Here is a 23196-nt window from a genome sequence, read left to right on the forward strand (position 1 = left end):
GCGCCTTCAACACCCCGCCTCGTCCCGCCCTTAGAGGCCAACGAACATTGTGGCGAAACCAGATTACTAGCGGTCTCCGCTTTGATACCTTAATAAATATGATATAAGAGACGGATAGGAAGAGCTGCCGGACCTTTAAGAACGCTAATGAGAATTAAAAAAAAAAAAAAAAGAAAAACAGATCACGTTTACGTAGAACGTGCGACGCCCAACTCTTTAACTCTATTGGCATCTTCACAAAATTGTTTTGGGGTCGAATAAATAAAGCACTGCTGTCAGAGTTTATATATCATCCAAGGGAACAGTGTTCCACTTTTAACCCAAAACATTCACCTTAAAGATTGTCCTCACATTTTGAGGTTACATACTCCACTTTTAATCTGCTTGGATGACCTTTTCGACCAGTGCTACACAGGCTGAAACAATATTAGATTTACTAGTTTTAAAATACGCAAAGAAAGGTTGATTTCAATTAAAGGAAATGTTACATTGTAACAAAACAACGCATCTGTTATTGGCTGAGATTTCCGAACTAATAAGAAACTACACGTAAGGTGAAAATATCTTAATGTAACATATAAAAAGTAAATTAACTACCAAAAATAGGTCAATTGGGAGGAAATAATTTGAATATTGCCTCATTTTACTTACCGGATTCTATTGAAACGGAAGCCTGAAACTCCTGATGTATTTCTTCCGACACCTGTTTGTTTACCCGACGAGGATTTTTTTAATTTTTTCGCTTCATCACTGTAAGATGGGTGAGAACACTGGAGTTGAACTTCTGGTATGTGTTATTAATTCGTATCTGTGCTTTGGACATGCGGTAATTCTTTCCCTGTCTTCCTCTGATAGTGAATGCAATCCGGCGCGATGAGAATAACATCAGCCTCGTTAATCTGTGTCCCGAAGCCTTGACTTCGACTGACACCCAGATTAATTAAATAATCTGTTAAATCCTTTCTGCATAGTTTTAGAGGAATAACATAAAGCTCATTTGGCGCGTATGGTGTTGGACCGCACACACTGTCAACAGCTGAAAATGAGCAGCTCATTTCGCGTTTTACATTACGCTCAGGAGGAAGGGGGTGACTCTATTGTTTTCCGGTATTGATTTGTGACCGACTCGTCGCAGCCATTGTGACGTCACACAGCAACGAGTGAGCGCTTCGAGTGACCTATTTAGATTACGCCATTGAAGAAGGACGACAGAGGTTAACAAAGACAAAAAAATAGACCTAATATCGCTTTTGTTCGCTAACTGAGTGTAGGTGTCTACAGTTTGTTGTTGCTTTTTGTCTGTGTGCATAATCTGTTTTAGCTTTTGCGCGCTTAGTCGTGTATTCTTCTTGATATTTCTTGCGGGTAAGTGGCGGGACCGCCATCTTGAAAACCGGACCAGAAAAATCAACGTAAAACGTCCGCGTTTTCTCTCTGAAAAGTCCTACCAATAGTCTTGTTAATAGGAGGTTTTATGCATTTATGATATACGTTTAATCTGCGTGTCTCCCTGTGTCGATTGAACCGGCCGTTTCTCTCATCAATCCATTTGCGTGTTGTTTATTTCTTGATTTCCACCAAAATTTCCTTGCGATATGATCGGTTTATATCTGTTTTGGAGCACCTCTGTTGGTAGTTATCAGGCCTTTGAATTCAATTCTTGGTGTTTCGACTTTATTGGCCTTTTGTGTTGTAATTGTGTCCGCTGTACGGTGGAATTTGTTGGCTTTAATCGTAGAGCAGTTTTCTTTTCTTTTCCTTTTTTTTTTTTTTTTTTTGTTCTTTTTTTGTGTTGGCTTTTGATGTGAAGTTTATCTTCAAAGGGTAAATGTTTATCAGAATCCCTAAGTAATACGTAATACCTAGTGTGGCATTCTAAAAGGGAGTTTGTGCATTATGACATGCTTGTTCCTTCCTGTGGCATTCCCTGCAAAAAAAAAAGTGTCTTTAACAACCTGTTTTCAGTGGAATGCAACCTTTTACATGAAGAAAAGGGAAGTATTAGCTGATTATGACAGTAGTAGTATAGTTGCCAAATTACCCGATTGCAACCTCGTTTTTAATTTATAGAAAATTGCCGCCAATAAAAGTGTGAGAAAACATGATGTCACCTTTACGTCAACAGGTTGCTCAGGCGGCGAAACTGGTGGGTGGCCTCAGGGGTGGGAGAGAACACTCTTCGACGCCTGACACTTTTTGTGTATCTGAATCATGCAACAAAAAATGACGTCACATCCGGTAAAAAGGAGCGTTGAGCGGCAAAATCAAATTTGAACATGGCATAATCGTTCTCTTAGTAAGTAAAATTGTAATATTTTGCAATCGGCCGGATATTTTTAACGTTTTATTTGGCCACGATAAACAAAATTTTGTCTTGTTCCTCGTCATATCAGTTTGTTTGAAGGACAGGGTAATTATTTATTCAAAAACACGCTATTTTGAAGGCGTGTTTTTTACGAAATGTCGCCATTTCTTCCTCGCTGAATTCCACAGGAGTCATCGTTTGTGTGGAAATAATGAATTCTAGGTAAGTTGCACTCAATTCAAATATCCTATTCTCTTAGGTAGTCATTACACTAAGAAAAATGCACAATGACAGGTTTCTAGACATGGGGGAACCTTATTAACAGAAGCCCCTTTTTTAAAATTTACTGTTGCCAAACACTCGGAGTACTTGAGTGCTGTTAATCGTATCACTGCAAGAATAGACCCACACACATAACGCGCTTTGCAGAACTTTCTTACCGATCGACACAAACACAAACTCGTGTGTTTACTCATGACTCAAACTGATGCCATAAAATATGTTACGATTGGTTAAGAACCCCTTTAAAAAAAGCAAGAGGATTAGTTTTGACAGCGATTAAGTAATTTGGACATGTCGTGGTTTTTTCTCATTTATAATCAAATTTATTTTTCCGTTTCAACAGTGTTTGACGTCAGCAGCGCTAAGTTCCAATACCCCCCCCCCCCAACTGAAGTCAAGCATGCACCTTTAATTTCTTCAAACCCTCTCATTTGCCCTGTTTGCAGACCAAGTTCCTCATCTAGTAATCCCTGTCATATTGGCAACCCATTTTGAAAGGTTACTAAAAAATTGTGTATTATATTTCAGTGTGCTTTCTCTTTGTAATCTTACATCAAGATATTTCAATCCCTAAGGAAACGAGAGAACACTAGCAATACTGACAATTTTCAGTAATTCATCACTTTCAATATGCTATCTAAACAAATTGTTCGTAAACAGTAGTGAAATTTCATGCCCCTACACCTAGCCATAAAAGAAGTCTGGGAACAGGCAATAGCAACAGTGACACTGCCAGGCTGGTGAATTTTACAAGCTAATGAACTCATGTCTAACAATGATGGGTGATGATGAAGCATGGTGCAGTGAAACTGAAGAATCAGACTGTGAGTGACAGTGATAGAGTCAGTGTCGTGAGAGTGATGCTAGTGTCTGTGAACTTGGACCAGATCAGCAAAGAAAAGGTTTTGTACTAGAAATTGACAGAGAGCAACAAGTTTGTGCTAAAAAACTGAAGAAGCTGGCTCAGACCAGTCTTAAAGCCAGCATCTACTTACAGTACTTGTCAAGAGTTCCTGACTTGTGTATGTGGGAAGGCTCTCTGTAATGACCTATATGGGGAGGCTCAGCTCACGATGAGTACCTTTTTCAGGCTTCAGGTATAAAATTAAGGATAGGGATTTCACAAGTTGAGGTGTATGAAAGGGTAGGAAAATCTTTCATTTAGGGATTCCATTCTTCTGGTTCTAAAATGTTGTTGAAAAGCTTTCATTTACTCTCCTCAGCCAGAATGAAGAGATTCTATAATATTATTTATTAACTTCTTTCCAAGGGAATAGAAAAGGGATGCAGTATTCTTAAATAAGTTTGTTAAAGGGGTACATTTACCCTTTTGCAATGTAAGGTCGACAAAAGAGGTGCCATTTCTATCAAAATGGTACAAATGTATACAAAAGGGTAAGGGGTAATGGACCTTGAGATAAGGCCTTTCCATTTAAAACTTTGTAGAATACCTCTCCCCCGCCCTCCCAGCTTGCGAAGCAAAGATGTTCAATTTTTTTTTGTGTGAAAAAAGGCAATTATTAAAAAACAAAACAGTGCCAAGAGATTAAGTGATTGTCAATGCAAGTTTCCGTTTGTATTTTGAATTAAAATGGGTATAACATGATCCTCAAGTATACTATGCAGCTTCACAGAAAGGCCCAAACTGATGATGAAAACATACGTTTTAACACTTAAAATTCTATTTCTGCCTCTTCCCTTGTACCTTGTGATCTTTGTAGGCAAATTCTGATAAGTCCCCACCCCCCCCCCCCCAAACAAAAAAATTCAAATTTTATATACAAATCACTTTTTTATCTTGAAAATGGTCTCAGAGACAACAAAACATTTTTATGGCTAGCTAAACTACTTATTAGGAAAATAAAAATGTTCAAGGAAAAAATGAACAGGAAGAAACAACAACAAATTAACTTTTTTTTTTTCAGAAGAGCTACTACTTGTATATTTTTTTAACTTACATGTAGGTCAACATAATTTGTTTTCACAATTTACCACAAAAGAAAACACCACAGAAAGGAGAACTATAGTTGTGGCATCTGAGCTACATTTTTAAATGGGAACATTTCCCATAAAAAAAATTTCCAAATTATATTCTTACCAGTACAACAACATACCAGGTATATTTTGCAGAGAAGTATACTTAATTAATAAAATTGATGTAGTGAAATTTTCTATTTAGTTTTTGTACACCTGATCTTACAGAGTGCAACCTTTGGTTTAACTGGTTCACTTTACCGTTAAGGAATAATGAAATAAATCACACCAGAGTGGCTTTGTATCTTTATTATAATTCTCATTATCAGTAGAGAAATCACACTTGTACACTGGTCCACTGATCAATACTCTTACGTGTATGTTAAACATGGGAAAGCAGGTTGCATCATCTAATCATAACATTGTATGCCTGTGTGGGGTGTATATGCCAGGAGGTAACCACCTAAGAAAAGACAAACATAGATTATGTCATTGTTTCAATGACTCACCCTAAGTGGGTATTATGCTCATTACCTGCGCCTTAATAAACAAGATATATTAAAGTATAATTTTTGCCTCTGCTTTAAACTTTTCAAACCTACAGTTTGTTTTCACTTTCAGAGAGGTTCTTAAATTCACAAGCACACCACCCACCCCCCTCAGCCCCGATTCCCACTCTCCCATAGCCAAGATCCCATTTCAACCCTCCAATAAGTCAGTAATTTTTTTTCTAATTTTGGTCTGACTTAGATTCATCTCCATTAAAAAATAAACTACAGTAGTTTAATCAAATTAATGCAGAGGCAAACATTGAACCAGAAAATACTATAATTTTGGTATGAACGATACCAAAGTATAACTTACATAATTAATATCACATCTTTTCTATTGTAATTTAAGACAGTGCAACTACTAATAGATTGACCACAAAAACCTAAAAACATGACTTTAGAAACACATGTAAGTGAGAATATTGCCAGTTTTGCTTTTGCCACCAACCACTCTGCTTTTAGAAAAAATACATGGAAGATAATGAGAAAGCAATAACAAAACCAGCCAACCAACCTCTGGCAATTCAATAATCACACCAAACTCCCCTGCAAAATTCTCTTCAACACCTTACAGTACATGTAAATATCAGCAGCATAAATTCAACTCAATGATTTGGCATGCTACTATCATCAAATGTTTACCCCTTGATTCAGAATTTTTAGGAGTATCAAACAGAATTCCACTACAGATTACAAATGCCGTTTACCTTAACAAATATTTGCATTAATTCTGGAGATATTTAAGAGTCCCTGTCCATAAAAATGGAAAATAACTCGGCAAGGGTCGAAAATTCGATTTCGCTCATATTCTTGTGGTAGATAGGCTAGGGCATGACAAAAACTACTGGATAGTTTTTTTGGCAAAATATCCTTTTATTTCAAAGAAATTGGCAAATTACCAACTTCCGTTAAAATCGTCATTTGACGCACCATTTTCTTAAGCCAGTTTGAGAGCCTCGCATGCAAAACCACATCATTCTTCCGTCTTTAAAACACTCAAATATTTTTGTCCAATGTTTAAATGTGTACTGGGTTGGTTTTAGGGAATGTTGTGTTGTCTTTTTGGGTGCAAAATAATTAAATTTCGAAGACAGGTATTTCATTCACTTAAAAGTACCTCGTGAATATAATTGATTTTCACCATGTGCGAAACCTTCAAATGGATTAAGCTTCTGGTGGTTGAATCGCAGAAGGATGATCTACAGATTCCTGTAAAAATTTCTTTGGGCAAATGATTGTGAGCGACGCGAGAGCTTTCCAAAGTACGTCAAAAATGCAAATATTTGACCATCCGTCGTCAAATTTCAATTTACGGGTTAGACGTATATTTTAGCATGCGCCACATGACTTGACCAATGTTAAGTTGAAATAGACACAGAGCTGATAATTTCGAGATGTTCTAACTTCATTTGCTGTAAAGGCAGGTCCAAAGTCGATTTGACGTGTTTCTCTCACCATTCGTCGCACCTAAAGCAGAAGTTTGCTTTTGTTTACATAACGTCCGATGTACATCGCCAACTGTCAACTTATTTAATGGTCGAATACCATGAATCTGTGACCCTCTTTCGACACATATGATTACCACTGCATCTAAGTCAAAAACGGGTAAGTCATTTGTAGATAGTTGCTTGCTTTGCACTACACCAAAATATTACGTTTGATCATCATAGTTTGATGGCTTGAATCCTTGCTTGCAGCGGTTCCTTTTTCGTCACGCAATACTGTAATCCCATTTTAGGGGGTAGGGGTAGGACAATTTCTATCCTAATACATAAGGCTCCGTTAAGCTGGGTACCGCTGGGAGCACACAATCGTGTTGAGTAGGAAGAGATTAAATTAAGAAATGAGAAGAATGAATAGTTTACCATTGCCCCTGTTGATATCTTTTACTCGACCACCGCTACCTACATGGCCTGCGTAATACTGTAACGCTAAACTCATACCTAGGTCTTTTCGCGCTGGCTGTGCAATTATTTTTGATTTACATGTAATACAGTGGGCTACCCCCGGGGAAATGGGTGGTGACCGCTTACTATGGGGCTAGCCGCTTAAATAGAGGTGTACCCTGAATATTTAATTTTTCACTATCGGGTTATAAATTTCTTGGTGAACGTGGAGTCAATTCAAGACAATCATGATAGACGTGTATTTGAATTATCACTCGTCATGCACCTTCAATTTCGGACCGTTATCTACCATCGCCCTTTCCAAAACAAAGTGTTTAAATTTTGGGTGGCCGCTGAATTGTCTTTACCCCTATGATAGGGGTAAAGACAATAGTGAAACCCTTATCGGAACGACCAAATGGTGGCCGCGGAGGTAACCGGTCAATAGATGTTTTATTTACAATATTTTACTGACAATAATTTTGGACTGTATTGACAACAGTCCTCTATTTTCTGTTACAAACATACCGATGCCTCGCCACTAGGCAAACAAAATACGCCAAATAAAATGGCATGGCCAGGGCTATTTACTCGCGTAATTACTAATTAAATTTAGTCTGTTTTTCTCATGAATTAGACACGTTGTGATTTCCTATTTTCATTTCAGCTAGTTCTTGCTTCATTGATCTATAATTTGTTTCATGGCGATTTTTTTTAAAAATTCTAGTGAGTACTGGCACTAGTTTTATCAGCTGTTGTCTGAAACATCAAAGCGTACAACAAACGTGTTTTGGACCGAGGCCACGTACACTATAGAATACGATTATATAAATATACACATATTATTATATATATGAACAAGCAGATGAACAATGATTAAATTGTTTCATTTATCCTGAGAGTGCTCTATACAAAATGGATCAAAATATGCAGCATATGCCGTGACAGCATTGCGTGACGAACAAATAACGGCTGTAAGATTGTGCTGCACCGACACGCTTATCAGCAATGGTCAGCAATCGATCAAACGCATTATTTTGGCGCAGTGCAAAGCAAGCAACTACCTACAAATGACTCAGCCATTTTAGATGCAGTGATGTTCATATGCGCAGAAAGATGGTCACAGATCCATGGTATTCGACGAATAATAGGTTGACAGTTGGCGATGTACATGGGACGTTAACCTTGTGTAAACAAAAGCAAACTTCTGCTTTATGTACGACGAATGGTGAGAGATCGACTAGAAACACGTCAAATCGGCTTTGGACCTGCCTTTTGCAACAAATAAGGTTAGAACATTTCGAAATTACCAGCTCTGTGTCTATTTCAACTTATTATAGGTCAAGTCATGTGGCGCTTGCTAAAATATACGTCTAACCCGTAAATTGAAATTTGACGACGGATGGTCAAATATTTGCATTTTTGACGTACTTTGAAAAGCTTTCGCGTCGCTCACAATCATTTGCCCAAAGAAATTTTTACAGGAATCTGTAGATCATCCTTCTGCGATTCAACCACCAGAAGCTTAATCCATTTGAAGGTTTCGCACATGGTGAAAATCAATTATATTCACGAAGTACTTTCAAGTGAATGGAATACATGTCTTCGAAATTTAATTATTTTGCACCCCAAAAAGACAACGCAACATTCCCTAAAACCAACCCAGTACACATTTAAACATTGGACAAAAATATTTGAGTGTTTTAAAGACGGAAGAATGATGTGGTTTTGCATGCGAGGCTCTCAAACTTGCTTAAGAAAATGATGCGTCAAATGACGATTTTAACGGAAGTTGGTAATTTGCCAATTTCTTTGAAATAAAAGGATATTTTGCCAAAAAAACTATCCAGTAGTTTTTGTCATGCCCTAGCCTATCTACCACAAGAATATGAGCGAAATCGAATTTTCGACCCTTGCCGCGAAATTAAGAATTTGTCTGATTTTTACAGGCAGGCACTCTTAAGTTTAAAATGTGTAAAATATATGCAAATGAGAGGACTGATGATGTCATACACCAAACCCAATATTACATCAAGTGCAGACCATATATACAGCAGAGATCATTGAAACTTGGTAGCCTTATAGTTCTACAGGCAACACACTAATATGGCTACAAAAATATGTTCCCAATTGGCAACTCAATCTTTTCCAGTCCCCTCTAACCCAATTTCAATAATGCAGTGATTTTCAGCTTAAAAAAAAACATTAATCAAGACCATGAGATGGCCAGAAAAGCCTAGAATATCAGGGAAGGTCTGAAATACAGTCTGTTGCCATGGTAACAAAACTGTTAAGCTCATATTATGTAGCACATCTGCAAATTGCATCGTAATAGCACTGTCCCCACTGGAGCCCATGGTTCAGTAGTTTACTTGGACAATAAATTTCATAACTTTCCTGGGGGAATGGATGATCTAAATGGTATGTGGGAGACTCCCAGAATATTTGCAAGAATGTATGACTATCTCTTCACAGGTATTTATTAATAAATAAATAAATAAATAAACAAATAAATAAATAAATAGACACTAACACTACTAACATGACTGAGTTTGGAAAATATATATATTTTTAGTTTATGATACTTTGAAAAATTCCCCTCTCCCATCTCACATGCTGATCTTCTTTAATTTGGTACTTGAAATTGATAACAAGGATGCTACACCTTGGTAACTCGTTGGCCAGGATATATTGCACAGTCTTCACATCAGATAATGGGTCTGTACATATTATTTATGTATTTATTAAACAGAGATCCCCCCATCCCATCCCTATGGAAATTCCAATTTTTATTAATACTTTTCTTTAAAAAGTTTGGCTTTTGAGACCCTCCCCATCCCTGGAATTTCCAATAATCTCCTTGGGGTGGGTATGGACATTTTCTAGAACCACACAATAAAACAAACAAACAAACTTTAAGATAAAATGTTGAAGTATAAGTCAGTGGGACATATATACATTGATCAACTTATAAAGACATGATTGATCATTGCAACGTACTATACACAACTTAAGCAAAGGTGAAATTATAGTCTGAAAAAAAAAATTAGGTGTGAACTGGATTCTAACCCATGACCTCTGTGATACCGGTGCAATAACTTAATTAATTAAAGTTCTATGCTACAACATACCAAACTGCTAATTTATTATGAGGTGACTCAGCTAAAGGAGAGTTGTCAAGAAATCAACTTTTTTGTGAATTCTAAGATCAATATGATTCTTCTAAATTTAAGATTATTATACCTAACAAAAGACATACAGTAGGACACTGCACTGTGTGCTCTCTCTACACACTCTTCCAGGCAGGATAGTAATACATATACATGTACTTTTTTTGTTTTGTTTGGAATATACTGTTACTGCATGGTCATACAAGAGGTACTAGTTGCTGCTGAGTAGTCTTAAAATAAGTGAACTAAGTGTGACAAAATATGATGTATACTAAATCTGCACCAGTTCAGTACAATTTAATACCAAATTTTAATCAGCCACAAAAAAAAAAAATTGTTGGCATCGGATATTACATGTACTTTAATTGTGAAGGCTTCTGGAGGGGTTATACTTTTATAAAGTACCTGGCAGCAAGTACTATTTTGATTTACTAAAGCAAGACTGTAGTACCTGCTAAGAAAATGTGTTTTGTACATCCCAGAAAAATTGGGTGGGGGTCAGTGCAGCCCTCTTCACAAAAGTTAAACTCTTAACCTATTTATGACCATAATCTGTGATTTTCCCTACTCCATTTATGACTGTTGCGACTGCTACAGTTGCCCTAAACATAAGTTTTGAAGGACTTTTGTTGATGGTCTTATCAATAATGATGAAAATTGAGGTAGCTTATTTTAAAAAACATGACAAATTAAAGACTAGAGGGCAAAAGCCTTACCCTAGAGTATTTATGACCAAAACGGCTGAATAACCATACCCTTTGGGGCTGCACAGCTATATATAGCACATAGAGGAGAGTTCCCCGCCCCCTACCGCTGGAGCAGGAATCAAAATATTATTGCCTTGATGACATAATATAAATAAAATCTCAAAATAATCAAGAGTTACATATATGCATGGGACTTCACTAACAAAATGATGCCTGTTCTTTGCTGTGAATTGTATATAAATTACTCCTACAATGTGCCAGAATTCTGTTAATCTGGTCACCAACAGGTCACAAAAATCTGACTGTATAATTAATAAATAAGAAAATGACCGACTGAGCTTTTGTTTGAGCCAGAATAGAGTGGCCATAATAACTAGGTGGCTGTGTTAACGGGGGTGGCTGTATGGTGAGGTACATTCCACAGTAGAGATAAAGATGACACTCTCAAACACCAGTACCCATAAAGATTTTGGACAGTATATTTCGCATAATCAGTTGGAAGAGGAAGAGGGAAAATGGAAATAAAATGGAATGGCTCTTGTGTACCAGAGACAACCCTTTCCCCGAGTTACCCTGGCGGAGCTAACTTTTCACTTATTTCTTTGCAAAATTCAACTAACCGTTTACACGAGGATGACGAACCAGACTTGGGTGCGAGACAATTCAGGTGGGCAAGTTGACTCGCCTTATGGCAGCTAAAGTAACCAACAACTTTTCTTTGAGTATACATAAACAGTTTAGTTCGCCTAGCTGGAACAACTCTCGGCATGGCGAGTGTCGCGTAATGCCTAGATTTAAGATTTAAAGCAGCAATTTGTATCAAAGAAGAGAAAATTAACTCAGCAAAACCCACTCTGATCAAATGAGTGAGGGAAACTTAAACAAAGAGGGATAGTTGCACATTTGATTATTCAATAAGAGTTACGAATAATCATGCAGGGTCAACTTTTACTCGGCCTACAGGGGCTACATTTTCTCATACAAACACTTGATAAAGTTGCCTCAGGGGGAGGGTTATCCCGGGTACCCGATCGCGAGACCATACAAATGGGACCTGTGTTGCCTCAAAGAACACCCCCACGATTTTCAAAGGGGAAGGTCCATAAACAGGACCTTAACTTAGGGCAGCTTCAATGGCAGATTCCCTCTGATGGCTTGGATTTGAATAATTGATTTAATTACTTTTAAAGAGGACTAGAACTTAAAAATCTTGCTCGAATTTCGATCCAGCGAGGTATAAGTTTCCATGCCGTGAATCAAGTTTTTACTGGGCGTTTTAAAAGCACTCACCAAAGAGAAAGAGACTGATGACCCCAAACTACCGATACATATGTACTGTATCCACTGAAAACAACAATCTTCAACGGGAGATGTAGGAATGTGGGATACTGACCTTCAGCATGCGATCCAGCTTGTCTCTTCTACCAATACACGTGAGCCAAGAGCAACAAAAGCTCTGGTGACAGCGACTTTCGGAGCTAAACGGCTTCTGTTAATTATGTTCCCGTAGTACACAGTGCAAACTATGGCCAGCAATACTTCATCCAGGTTGTTGTTCACATTATAGGCTATTGCACTTATTGTTATCACTAAATCACGAACAACAAGAACCAAAAGTTGGAACAACACCAGTTTTGCAAATGCGTAAAATTCGCCCGACGATGACGGAAGGCTCTCCGTTATTTTGCTTCAAAACAATAATAAACTTTTCTCTTTTCCCGAAATTTTTGCTTCAAAAGTCGAAGTAATGTGTCTGCAACATCCTTCCATACTCAATATAAAATGAAACGAAACTGATGGTTTACAAATAGAGGGAAATCATGAGTAATCGAAACGCCATTTTCTCGCTTTGTGAAGCGAGCCGCGAAGCGCAGTTTAAACCGGATGTGACGTCATTTTTTGCTGGATGATGCCTATACGAAAATTTCAGGAGTCTTCTGCCCCGCCCCTGGGTGGCCCGTATAGGTTAGGCTAAGTGGGCGGAAAATAAATGGTTCAAGATGGCCGCCGCGTATACCCCATACCCAATACCCTCTCGCTGGGTCTGACGTCACGGCAAGGGGGGATGCCCCCCCAATAGGCTGAGGTCATGGAAAGGGAGATACCCTCTCTGATAAGAATATAAAAAGCTGATATAAGAAAATTCCTGACAGGCTTATTCTTATAAGGCGAACGATGGAACGATGGGTCGATATTCTTAAAGCAATTGAGCATTTTAATCCTTACCGCAATTACGTTCTATCTCTGATAAGAAATGTTACAACAGAATTTCTGTGGCCTTGTTATTAGACGCCTTTCCGTATGACATCATGTAAAGATCACATGAGAATTGTCTCTTCCCTTTTACGTTTTCCTCCACCGAAATTTATATGCTTCGTAAGTGTTTTTCACTTCCGGGATCAAATCGAAAGATTTCTCAGAAAAAAAACAATGAAAACGGGGTTAACTTGTGAGTAGAAGACACCGCTGGGGAAGAAGTCGCCTGTCATAAGACAGTCTGGTCTGTCAAGTTCGACACACATGAGGGGACAAATGGCTAGGACATTGATTTGTTTAAAAAGAAACCTTGTTATGGTTTGAAAACATACTTGGAGGCGTTTATGAATAAAGGCCCTGGTGTATTATTTTTATTTTATTTTATTTTTTTGAAAAACATTTCGTGTGGTGTGAGTGCGTTCCAAGAAAGGTATTAAGGTGCCTACCCAATGTCATTTTCTTGATTTACACCGAAGACAGCGTTGAGGATATATTATGAATATCCAAATGCAAGAACAGAAATTTTGCCGGTCGTTGGACCAGTTGATCCAAAACATCACCCAACTTATCAATACGTTGGTGTCCAACGTGGTTGAGAGGTCGCCGCAGTTATACATGAAAACCAAGCTTCCCTTGCTGAGTTGCACTGTTAGTTTATCCCAAGTAGTGGTGAAGATGCATCAAGCCTGGAAGCCATGGCAGAACCAGTATCTATTCCAGTAGAGATCGCTATTCCTTTGGAAGAACGGATCCACGATCAAGCCCCATTCCCATCACCACAGACAGTACATAAAGAAAACACAGTGTAGAAAAAAAAAACAAGGATCCAAACATTCCTCTAGAAGACATTTCGCTCTTGGAAGGAACGTGATTCAAAGCAGCAGCTGTGCAATTGAAAACCGACGTCTTGCACTCCTTGGATTCGCTCTATGCCTTCTACCATTGTCAAAGGTGGTGTAACAGTCACATGTACCGTGTTTTCAAGGTATATCAGGCTCTCTTCAATGGGATGGCCTTACTAGTGGTGGCTGCTGGTGCGATTACCAGTTCCATATTCGCGAATACCATCTGTCCAAACCCCAAGGCGCGTGTGAACGAGTACCTGCTGTTACCAGCGAATCCCACTTGTTAACTCCTTCGAGTGGAAGTGTATGATGTTTAACAACGAACACCCAATACACTGAAAAATTTATAAAATGAAGTGTGTCGTTAGACGTTTGGTCAGATCATACAGATCAGATAGGGGTACAATAAAAGGGACGTTACTGATGTTGAACAGATAGCGGAAGAAGAAGAACACGGTGAGGATAACGAATATGAAGAACCAGAGAACAAATCAGAGGAGGAAGAAGATGACAAACCAGAGGAGGAAGAAGATGAAGAACCAAAGGGGGAAGAAGATAAGGAAGAAAATCCATGGGCGGCCATTGGAGATGAAGTCGAGGAGCGAAATGAAGGAAAACTTACCTATAATCTGGCTATCTGAAACATGGAATCACACTGCCAGTGATGAATCCACCAATGTTTTGCTTAGACACGCCCCCTTACTCCCGAGCCAGAGGGTGGTTACTTACAAATTTCTTTTTTTCTTTAATTTGGTAGAGAAAAATTCGTTGATAGTTCAGAAAATATTTCTAAGAGTCATAATATATAGATTTAGCCAAGCCTAAAAGCGGAGCTCGTCAGTTATTTTTTGGAATGTTGTTACTGATGAAAATAATCCAACATGAACATGTATGTGAAGTAAACTGCGAGCGATTTTATAGTTTCAGCCCGAACTAGGATTAGATCAGCAGATCGAGGTGTAAGATGGTGTGATGATGAAAACAGAGCCAAGATTTCAAGTATTTCAGGGGAGCCACCAATAATGTTGATCACATGACAGAACTGTCTTCTGTGCTTTTTGGTGGCATTTCCTGTTCTTTCTTATTGAGAAAGACAAGACATTGTTATTAATCATTATATTCTTTCTTAGTTAACAAGTGGGACTCCCGCACAAAAGAAGTTTACACAATTTTTTTGTGGTGGGGTATGACTGAAATACAGTGGTTACAATATACTCAGTCCCCAAATTGCTACTAAATGAAATCTCACAAAAATACCAAAGTAGTATACACATGTAAAAAGTTAAAAAGTTTTGTTTTCTAACTTGATCCCCAAAGATAGTTAGCTATCTTCATTTTTGTATGGCGTCTCCTCCTGCTGAAAGGGTTTGCACCATCTCTTAAAGTATAAATATAAGCAAAATCACTCTGGCATGAACGATAAATATGATATTTTGCTGTTGATCATGAATACTTGCATAGGCTTCTGATAATAATTTTATTATTCAATTCCAATGCAATTTGTTCTTTTTCTCGACTGAGATTGTGGACTACAGGAGCTGTTATTGGGTTCCATTAATTAATTTTGCTCATAATGATTAAATTATACCAAGAATTACAAGTACATGTAAGCTATACGTAAGTTATATTATGTACGTGTATTTTGTCTGCACTTCACAACCAAACACACTCAAAGATTATGAGGCATAGGTACATTTGTCAGAAAAAGCCAGCATATCAAAGATATGTTTTGATTGACACATCAATTAAAGATAATTTACAGCAAAATGGATAAACAATACATCAATATCCTGCATGCACCAAAGCTGGACATGCGGTTATAAGGCAATCACGTAACCAACTGATTGAAATAATTTATAAGTTAGAGAACACTATTCGTACAACACTAGGGAACAAATTAACCTTATTGGATGTTGCGAATGGCAAGGCTGTCGGTAGAATGTCACAAATTTCTCAACTCTTTCTTTCTACAAAAATACTAATCCTGCAACTTTGCTTAAGACCCAGTTCTCCATTTCGTGTTGGCAAAATATTAATTTATGCCATGCCCAATGCAGGTTATCACAAAATTGATTTAAGAGCAACATAAACCAAGCACAATAAATATCATTTTTAAGCCAAAAAAGCAATTATTTAAATAAACCATGAGATGATGAGTAAATTATCTCTAGGAAAAACTGATTAATTTAAGAGACACTTTAAATAATTAGTTAATACATGTATCATAGGTGTTTCTTAATAATGTAATACAGTTTATCTGTCACAATGTTGCAGCTACAGCTGTATGATATTACTACACACAGTATGGGTTGCAGAACACAACTTCCAAGTCAGTTTGTTCAATGAACTTAGTGCAGAAATTATTATGGCATCAAGTCGTCTGTGAATATAGAGAAACCAAAAAAAGCATTACAGTCTTAAGTAATAAATTATTGAACTCTTTTACATGTATGTACAATGTATGTTCCATTAATATTGGGGATCTCTCAGAAGCTGCATCTATGATGATTTAATTTGCTCCCAGTGCATTTTTTTATGGAACTTTTAACACATTAATATTTCTGTCATGACAGTGGTCTCTGTGTTCTACAACAATTAGTACATAAGAAAAATACACTCAGTAAGATATTGTTTACAATAAAAATCAATCCCTATAATCACCTTGAATTTATATTTCTTTAGAAATATCTCACCTGGCCATGGTTGCTTTGAAAATCTTTGATGTTTTAATCCAGGTTGCCCATGTGTACACTGTTCGTATATTGACTGACAGGAACAGGGATGTAATCATACTGTATATAACTGCTACTTGAACACCACTAAACATACAAAGACATATCAATTATAATTTATAACCAACAGAGGACATTCCTTTCATTGATATACAGTGCACTTCATTGCTAGTTGTTTACTGAGTGTCTACAGCAGTGAATCAAATGCTAGGGGGATGGTACCAAAGCTTTCACAGTGGCAGGCTCTGTCCTGAAATGCAAAGCAAACATATATAACTGTTATGAACTTGGCAACTTGCTTTTGAGCGCACATGCAATTTGCTTTAAACAAGAAACTGGAACATTGCAGTACACCAATGTGCATGTAGTCCCAATCAAAGGGCCATCCAGGCTGTTTGGTTGTACATATAACTTAAAATCAGACTTTGTCAGGATAAATACTGATGTTCTTGCTGACTTAGTCTGAGTGTGCAGTTCCAGGAGATATTCACATGCAATACCCATTCATGGCCAGTTATTAGAAATTCCAAAGTAACAGGTGGAGGGAGCTCTTAAAGAAAAAAACCTCCATGTGGGGTATGGGTCTTTTCTTGAAGAAAACAATGTCTGAGAAATCATTAATTACAAAATATGCTTTAAGAAATATCTTACCTGGTAAGGCCAACTTTCAGAAAGTTTTGTAATCTAGACTGGCTGGCCAGTTCATACATTTGACAAGTTGACACCGGGTATGTTTGTAAATTTGTGCGCTTCAACATCACATTACAATGTACATGTAGTAGCGTTGGTCAACTGAAAACAGCATAATTTGGTTAATTAATTTACACTGTACAATATTTGGTTATATATTGGTGTATATCGTTGCACACCAACAGATGACTATTAAAATTAGTTTACAGAACATATTGGCAGCTAAATCATAACAAGTGAAAAATCGAGCATGAGCCATTTACATGTACATGTAACAGCCCTCACCTCAGAACTGTCATAGATATAATATATTTTCAAACTTGCTGAAATTTCAGATTATTCAATATTAACATGCACGTACATCTTTAACAGTGTGTTTGCTTTACATTCACTTTACACACAACCGGTATCCACCATAGGCAGACTTTTAAGTTTGCCTTTGAAAATAAATTGCGTCAACTAATGCATCTTTCATTACTTATTCTTGTGATGAAATGACACAAAATCCAAGTACAAGAAGTCATAAGCATAAAACTAACTTAACTACCTGGTAATGCTTACAGCACCTCGCACTGTCTGCATATGCCGTCCATAAACTGGTACTGCCTGGACAATACTAATTATTTTTCTGATCACATCTTTTAAAATGTCACTGTTATATAATTTGTCCTGAAAAGGCAAATGCATGAAATGTTATGCCTTTGGCACTAACCACATACCTTTACATGATGTACAATGTACACCAAGTCATGATCGACATTCACAATTCTTTTTACTTTCATAGTAACTTTTTTTGTAACTTTTTGCAGTGTCATTTTCCCTCACTTGAAGACAGGACTTCCACATTAGGTGGTAATTCTCTATGAATTCACAGGGAGTGATAACAATTAAATGGTGACTAAGTTTAGCAAAGGAGGCATTCAAATGTCAGATTTTAACGTTAACTTTCATCGACGAGCAAAAAAGTAAAGCACAACAAAGAAAACAGTCAGTGACATTTGGTTAATAAGTTAGTCAATCAAAAAATTTGTGTGAAGAAGAGAGCAGAGAGAGAGCGGAGCGAGGAATGCACTCTCACCAACTAAATTTTGAATGTACATATGTAAAAGTTATTTTTATTACCGAGAAATGGTCAGGGGAAGGACTTCTATGCCCTAAATTTTTTCTACGTATGTAAATGTCATTTTCACTGTTCAAGTTACCGAGTACAGCTCTTAGCATTTTTTTTTTTAATTAGTACTATCTCACTTTTATGGAACATTTCCATAAGTGTAAATACCACACTGGGGAATAACATCTCATTAGGAAAATAGGGTCCATGTACTCCCAACCAAAAGCAGTGGCACTAATAAAATGAAATAGCAAATCAAAATCGAAGTAGAGCTTTATTTGCCGACTGGGTTTACATGCATAATCGTCTACTCGACATTTCGACTACAAGCATTTCACCAAACCGAACTAACTGGACAACAACAAAATATAACAAGGAAATCTACATTATAAACACAATATGCATATCATTACAGCTGAGTATCAAACAGCAAATCCCTTCTCAATGAAGGATGACGGAGTGAAAGAAAGGATGAAGAAAATTCGTTTAAGCTTGCAGTGTTAAAGTTTAACAATTATTCACGCTTAAGCATAGATTTGAATATCACAGTGTGTATTTTTGCCGACGGCTTAATTTAACTTTGCAGTCATTCTACCGGCGGTAGCTTTACCGGTCTTCAACCAAATTAACCTGGAAATTCCCCCCAAGCATTTCGTCAAACCGAATAAATTGAACTAACAAAACGAGGAAATACTTTGTAATCACAAGATGTAAATATTCACATAGGAACGTCAAAAGTAAATTTAGCAAATCCTGTTCGCTTCGGCTTAAAATGGTTTGTTGACCTATCTTGGTTTAAGAAATTTTTGTGGTCTAGGAAGCGGTTGTGCCAACTAACACAGAGAAAACTTCAAAACTCGCCCGGTAGTGTTTACAAATACAGTTTTTTTTTAAACGTGACGACGAAACTCGAGACAAAACTTTATTTGTTTACAATATGCAACTTACAACAACCTCCACAAAGCCACTCACGTGTTATTGTTATGAGCGAAATTAAACCTATGTAATTTACAAAATGCCTCACAGCGTGGCTTCAAATAAGGAAGACTTTAAAAAAGGATTCCTATTGAAAATAAGCTTATCTCGCCGAGGCAACTTCATAATTTCCATAGCAAACGCCACAACAAACGTCGCTTACCTCAAGTTGGCAATTCACTTCGGCCAGTGCAAATCTTCCAGGCAGAAACTTGCTGCAAAAGTTGTGAAGACTGAACGGAACTGATCTAATCTTTTCGATAGATCAACGAATCAACCACTTTCTTCCGCTGTGTTTTCTGTTTTGCACTAAACACACAGTTCCCTAGTTCGTCACCTGATTTTAATCATGTGACCTTTCTTGCTCGGCTGCACAGCATCTCGACGCGCGAATTAATTGAGCAGTTCTATAGCTGTCGGGTATTTCGTCTCCTTTCTATAGTACTCGTTAGCTTTGCTTCACGGCATTGTTCCGTATTATTTCATCCCCTTTCTCTAGTCCTTGACTCGCTATAATTAACGGCAGTGTTCAGTACTGTTTCGCCTCCTTCCCCAGCGCTGGCCCGCTCTCTTTCACGATCTTCTTCGCTACTTCTTTGCTACTTCTTTGCCTGTAAACTACAGCTGCAAACTACAGCTCACGGCCAGCTTTTTCACAGTTAAAAGGTGTCTCCGACACTATTTTAAACTCATATGAGAATCACCAACCACAGACGACACAAATTTCCTCCATCACTAACGCTCCTTTCATTCAAAACTCGCATCGAATAGCCTCCAGGTTAACTGCAACCACAAGTTTTCCCAGCGTATCGTAACAAGCTGGACCGGTCACGTGCGTATGATTAGCCAATCAAATCCACTCAGATGCTTGAGAAAAAAATAAGTGTTTTTTATCATTTTTCCTCAGAATGAAAACTTCGAACTCTTGCATTGTTCTCTGTCCAACACTTAAATCAACGCATAAATGAACACCGTTATTCAGCCATCGGAAAACACCTTGAAACACAGCAAGAGAACAACAAAACAGAGACTAGCCACCTTTTCAAAGTTCTGAGGAAATGTAACAGCAAATTCGATTGCTAAGTCTACGAGATGCCGTACGTAAAGGATCGACATCAAGCGTTCTCTTAACACGGAAACCGACTCCATTCGCGCCAAACTGTTTACGTAACACTTTCGCACGCGTTTTTCTGTATTGCGTTTCCTACCTTGAGAATTATACGCATAGGACCCGCAAATATTTTATGTATTGCTCATATTTTATATACTCTAAGTACACGTTATACTTTTTCACTTTTTACCTTGACAATGGAAACCGAAACCTTGTTTGTTGTTTCAATGTGTTTTACAAATCTTTTAGCGTTAAACTTCCTGTTCTACTTGATAGCAAAAATCACAAGCGAACTTAGGATCCACTTTGTTAAACTAGAATTTTTGCGGAAAAGTTTAGCCCAGATAATAGTAAGGATTTGGCGTGTTTGAAATGCTCACATCGTAAAAAAACGATGTCACATCTAAAATATGCTATTCTGCTGTCCAACTAACTATTTTGGCAGATCTTTTTGTAAATCAAGGCTAAATATCGCAGAAAGTGGGAATAAAGTGATATTCTTCGCTAAAAATTTTGGCGGGAAATGATTCTGGCTAATGATTTTTTGGGGGACTTTGCAAGACCAGTTACTCCGACTAAACTCAAATTTTTAACAATTTTAACTAAACTTGATAGTGATGGCAGTGTAAAAGACTGTGAAAAAAAAATATATCTTTTCTATAGAAATAAAATACCGCACTTTTGAAAAACGAGTCGCTGAAAATGGCTAAAATTGAGTCACGCCTATTAACGATTCAGCCGCGATAGATGGCACCACAAGAATAGCGTAGGATTAAAGCGAAAAATCTCAAATATATCTCAGTTAACCAATAAGGGGACAAATATTATCGCAAAAAATAAGACTTTCTGGATTTGTAAGAGGTATCATTTAGCCTCACCTAAAGTTGCCGGAAATTTCGGCCATTTTAGACCGCTTGCGAGGCCAAAATTATGATGTGGTGATATCTCAAAGAAAAACGAACACCTACATCGTTAAGTGCCATGGTTGTTAATCTTTTCGGATAGCTTTTATACTCTGAAAATTAAGATGGAGATAAACAGCCGACCTCAATCTTTTCCTGCTGCCCGGTTTTCTGTGACAATGACACTTAACTGAGATACGAAACTTCATATTTTCAACTAACGCCATTTTCGTCTATAGGAGTACGTTATATGTAATTAGCAAGACGAAAGTCATATTTTGAATACAATTTGCCCATATTTGTCCTTGAGACACAGAAGGAAGTAAAAGACGAGTGAAGAGTAATATCTTTAGCTGAATATATTGCAGCAGAAACCGTGTTATATTTTCAACATCTTTGCAAGAGGTGATGTGTGATGATGTCTGATGTGTGCCTATATGATAAGTGAGGCTTTGGAGCTGCGGGACTGGTTCATAGCTGCCGGACCTTATCCCAGTTTCTATAGTATGAAGCGGCTAGGAGTACTTCTACTTCCCCTGGAGTGGAAGCTAGTCCATCGCAGGTCACTCCACCGCAATTTGTCAGCTTTTCCCAACAATTCGCTGGTACCCATTTATACTCCTGAGTGGAGAGAAGCATTGTGTGAGAGCTAAGTGTCTTGCCCAAGAAAACAACACAGTGTCCCCGGCCAGGGCTTGAACCAGGACCGCTCGATCCGGGGACGAGCGCTCTAACCATGAGGCCACCGCCTCTCTATTTATATGATAAGTTGAGATTCAAATCAAATAAACTAGTCATAATTTTTGAAAGATTTTCAATCAAAAAAATGTGGACAATTCTGTCATCCCTTCTGGTAAAAATCAGTTCTCAAAGACCAATTAACTCACGATTTTACAAGCACACCGGCGCACTTGCAGCCTACACTCCATAAACAGGAGCACTGAGCTGCGGAACGTAGCCTGTCGCCAACTTAGTCTCAAAACGGACGAAAAGGCAGCAACTGTATTAACACGAGTTAACGACAGACTTATTATTTTGCATAGTAACTGTTATCACTCGTATCGGACTGGTTCCAGAACCACTTGAAAATTTATTTATTGAATACAGAATTTCTCACATTACACTCCTTGTACCCAATCACCGCGCTGTATCTGATCTTGCATCTTTCATGCTCTCTTACACCGACTTGTTTTACATTGATCTGCTAAAATTGAGTTTACTAGTTCAACTTAGGGTATTATATGGGACGCAACGAATCCGAAAATGTTAATTTTAGTAACAGCTCATATGAAGCCAAAGTGACCACATACATTTCTTACGAAATGCGCTATAAAAGTGCAAAATTGATTTGCACATCAAAGAATAGTATAAGAATTTGCAACAAATTCGACACAAAATGTGACACAAAGACAAATGAAAACGTAATAATGACAAACACTTAGTTAAAATAGCCTTTAAAGACATTGCTGATAAAGACGGACAAGACATGGTTGATATGGACAAGTTATATATCCATATAATTGACACATTAAACTGTTTCTTAATAGTTTCTTAGTAAGATCATCAATTTCGGCGACTGTCGCCTTTTAAAACGCTTGTTGTGTAAGATAAATTCCATGTTAAGTCAGCGCGGACACTTTGTGACTCTGCCCTAATCTCCTATTTCTCAGGCTAAATATGAGTGGTGTCACAATTGAAA

The 23196-nt window shown here is 37.6% G+C and overlaps 1 protein-coding gene and 1 long non-coding RNA gene across 4 annotated transcripts; both read right to left on the reverse strand.

Moving 5' to 3' along the window:
- Positions 1-4855: 4855 nt before the first annotated feature.
- On the reverse strand, positions 4856-13297 carry LOC149105381 (uncharacterized). The gene is made up of 2 exons (XR_016201393.1): positions 12269-13297; positions 4856-5024 (listed from the first exon to the last, which is right to left on the reverse strand). It is a non-coding gene; the product is annotated as an uncharacterized LOC149105381 (long non-coding RNA).
- Positions 13298-15434: 2137 nt separating this feature from the next.
- Positions 15435-19856, reverse strand: LOC149105382 (uncharacterized). Of its 3 annotated transcripts, none has more exons than XR_016201525.1 (5): positions 19648-19856; positions 17946-18067; positions 17360-17500; positions 16670-16742; positions 15435-16356 (listed from the first exon to the last, which is right to left on the reverse strand). XR_016201525.1 is itself a non-coding variant. In XM_089271620.1 (5 exons), exons 3-5 carry the CDS (start codon positions 17464-17466, stop codon positions 16251-16253), a joined length of 339 nt encoding a protein of 112 aa, XP_089127746.1. In that variant the 5' UTR covers positions 17467-17500; positions 17946-18067; positions 19648-19851; the 3' UTR covers positions 15435-16250. The 3 variants fall into 3 exon arrangements, 2 of the variants coding, with proteins under 2 accessions (XP_089127746.1, XP_089127747.1); XM_089271620.1 differs by having other exon boundaries at positions 16670-16795; positions 19648-19851; XM_089271621.1 differs by lacking the exons at positions 17946-18067; positions 19648-19856 and having other exon boundaries at positions 16670-16795; positions 17360-17934.
- Positions 19857-23196: the final 3340 nt, after the last annotated feature.

The sequence above is a fragment of the Orbicella faveolata genome, unplaced genomic scaffold, assembly GCF_042242905.1.
Source record: "Orbicella faveolata isolate gen_17 unplaced genomic scaffold, um_ofav_v1 contig_34, whole genome shotgun sequence".
NCBI classification, from domain to species: domain Eukaryota; kingdom Metazoa; phylum Cnidaria; class Anthozoa; order Scleractinia; family Merulinidae; genus Orbicella; species Orbicella faveolata.

Excerpts from the sequence above, each read along its gene's own strand:
- LOC149105382 (XM_089271620.1), bottom strand. The coding sequence starts at position 17,466 with ATGTTGAAGCGCACAAATTTACAAACATACCCGGTGTCAACTTGTCAA. Across the intron at positions 16,796-17,359 it reads CTGAAAGTTGGCCTTACCAG|TGGTGTTCAAGTAGCAGTTA; the intron begins GTAAGATATTTC and ends TTGTATGTTTAG. Across the intron at positions 16,357-16,669 it reads TTCAAAGCAACCATGGCCAG|ACGACTTGATGCCATAATAA; the intron begins GTGAGATATTTC and ends CTATATTCACAG.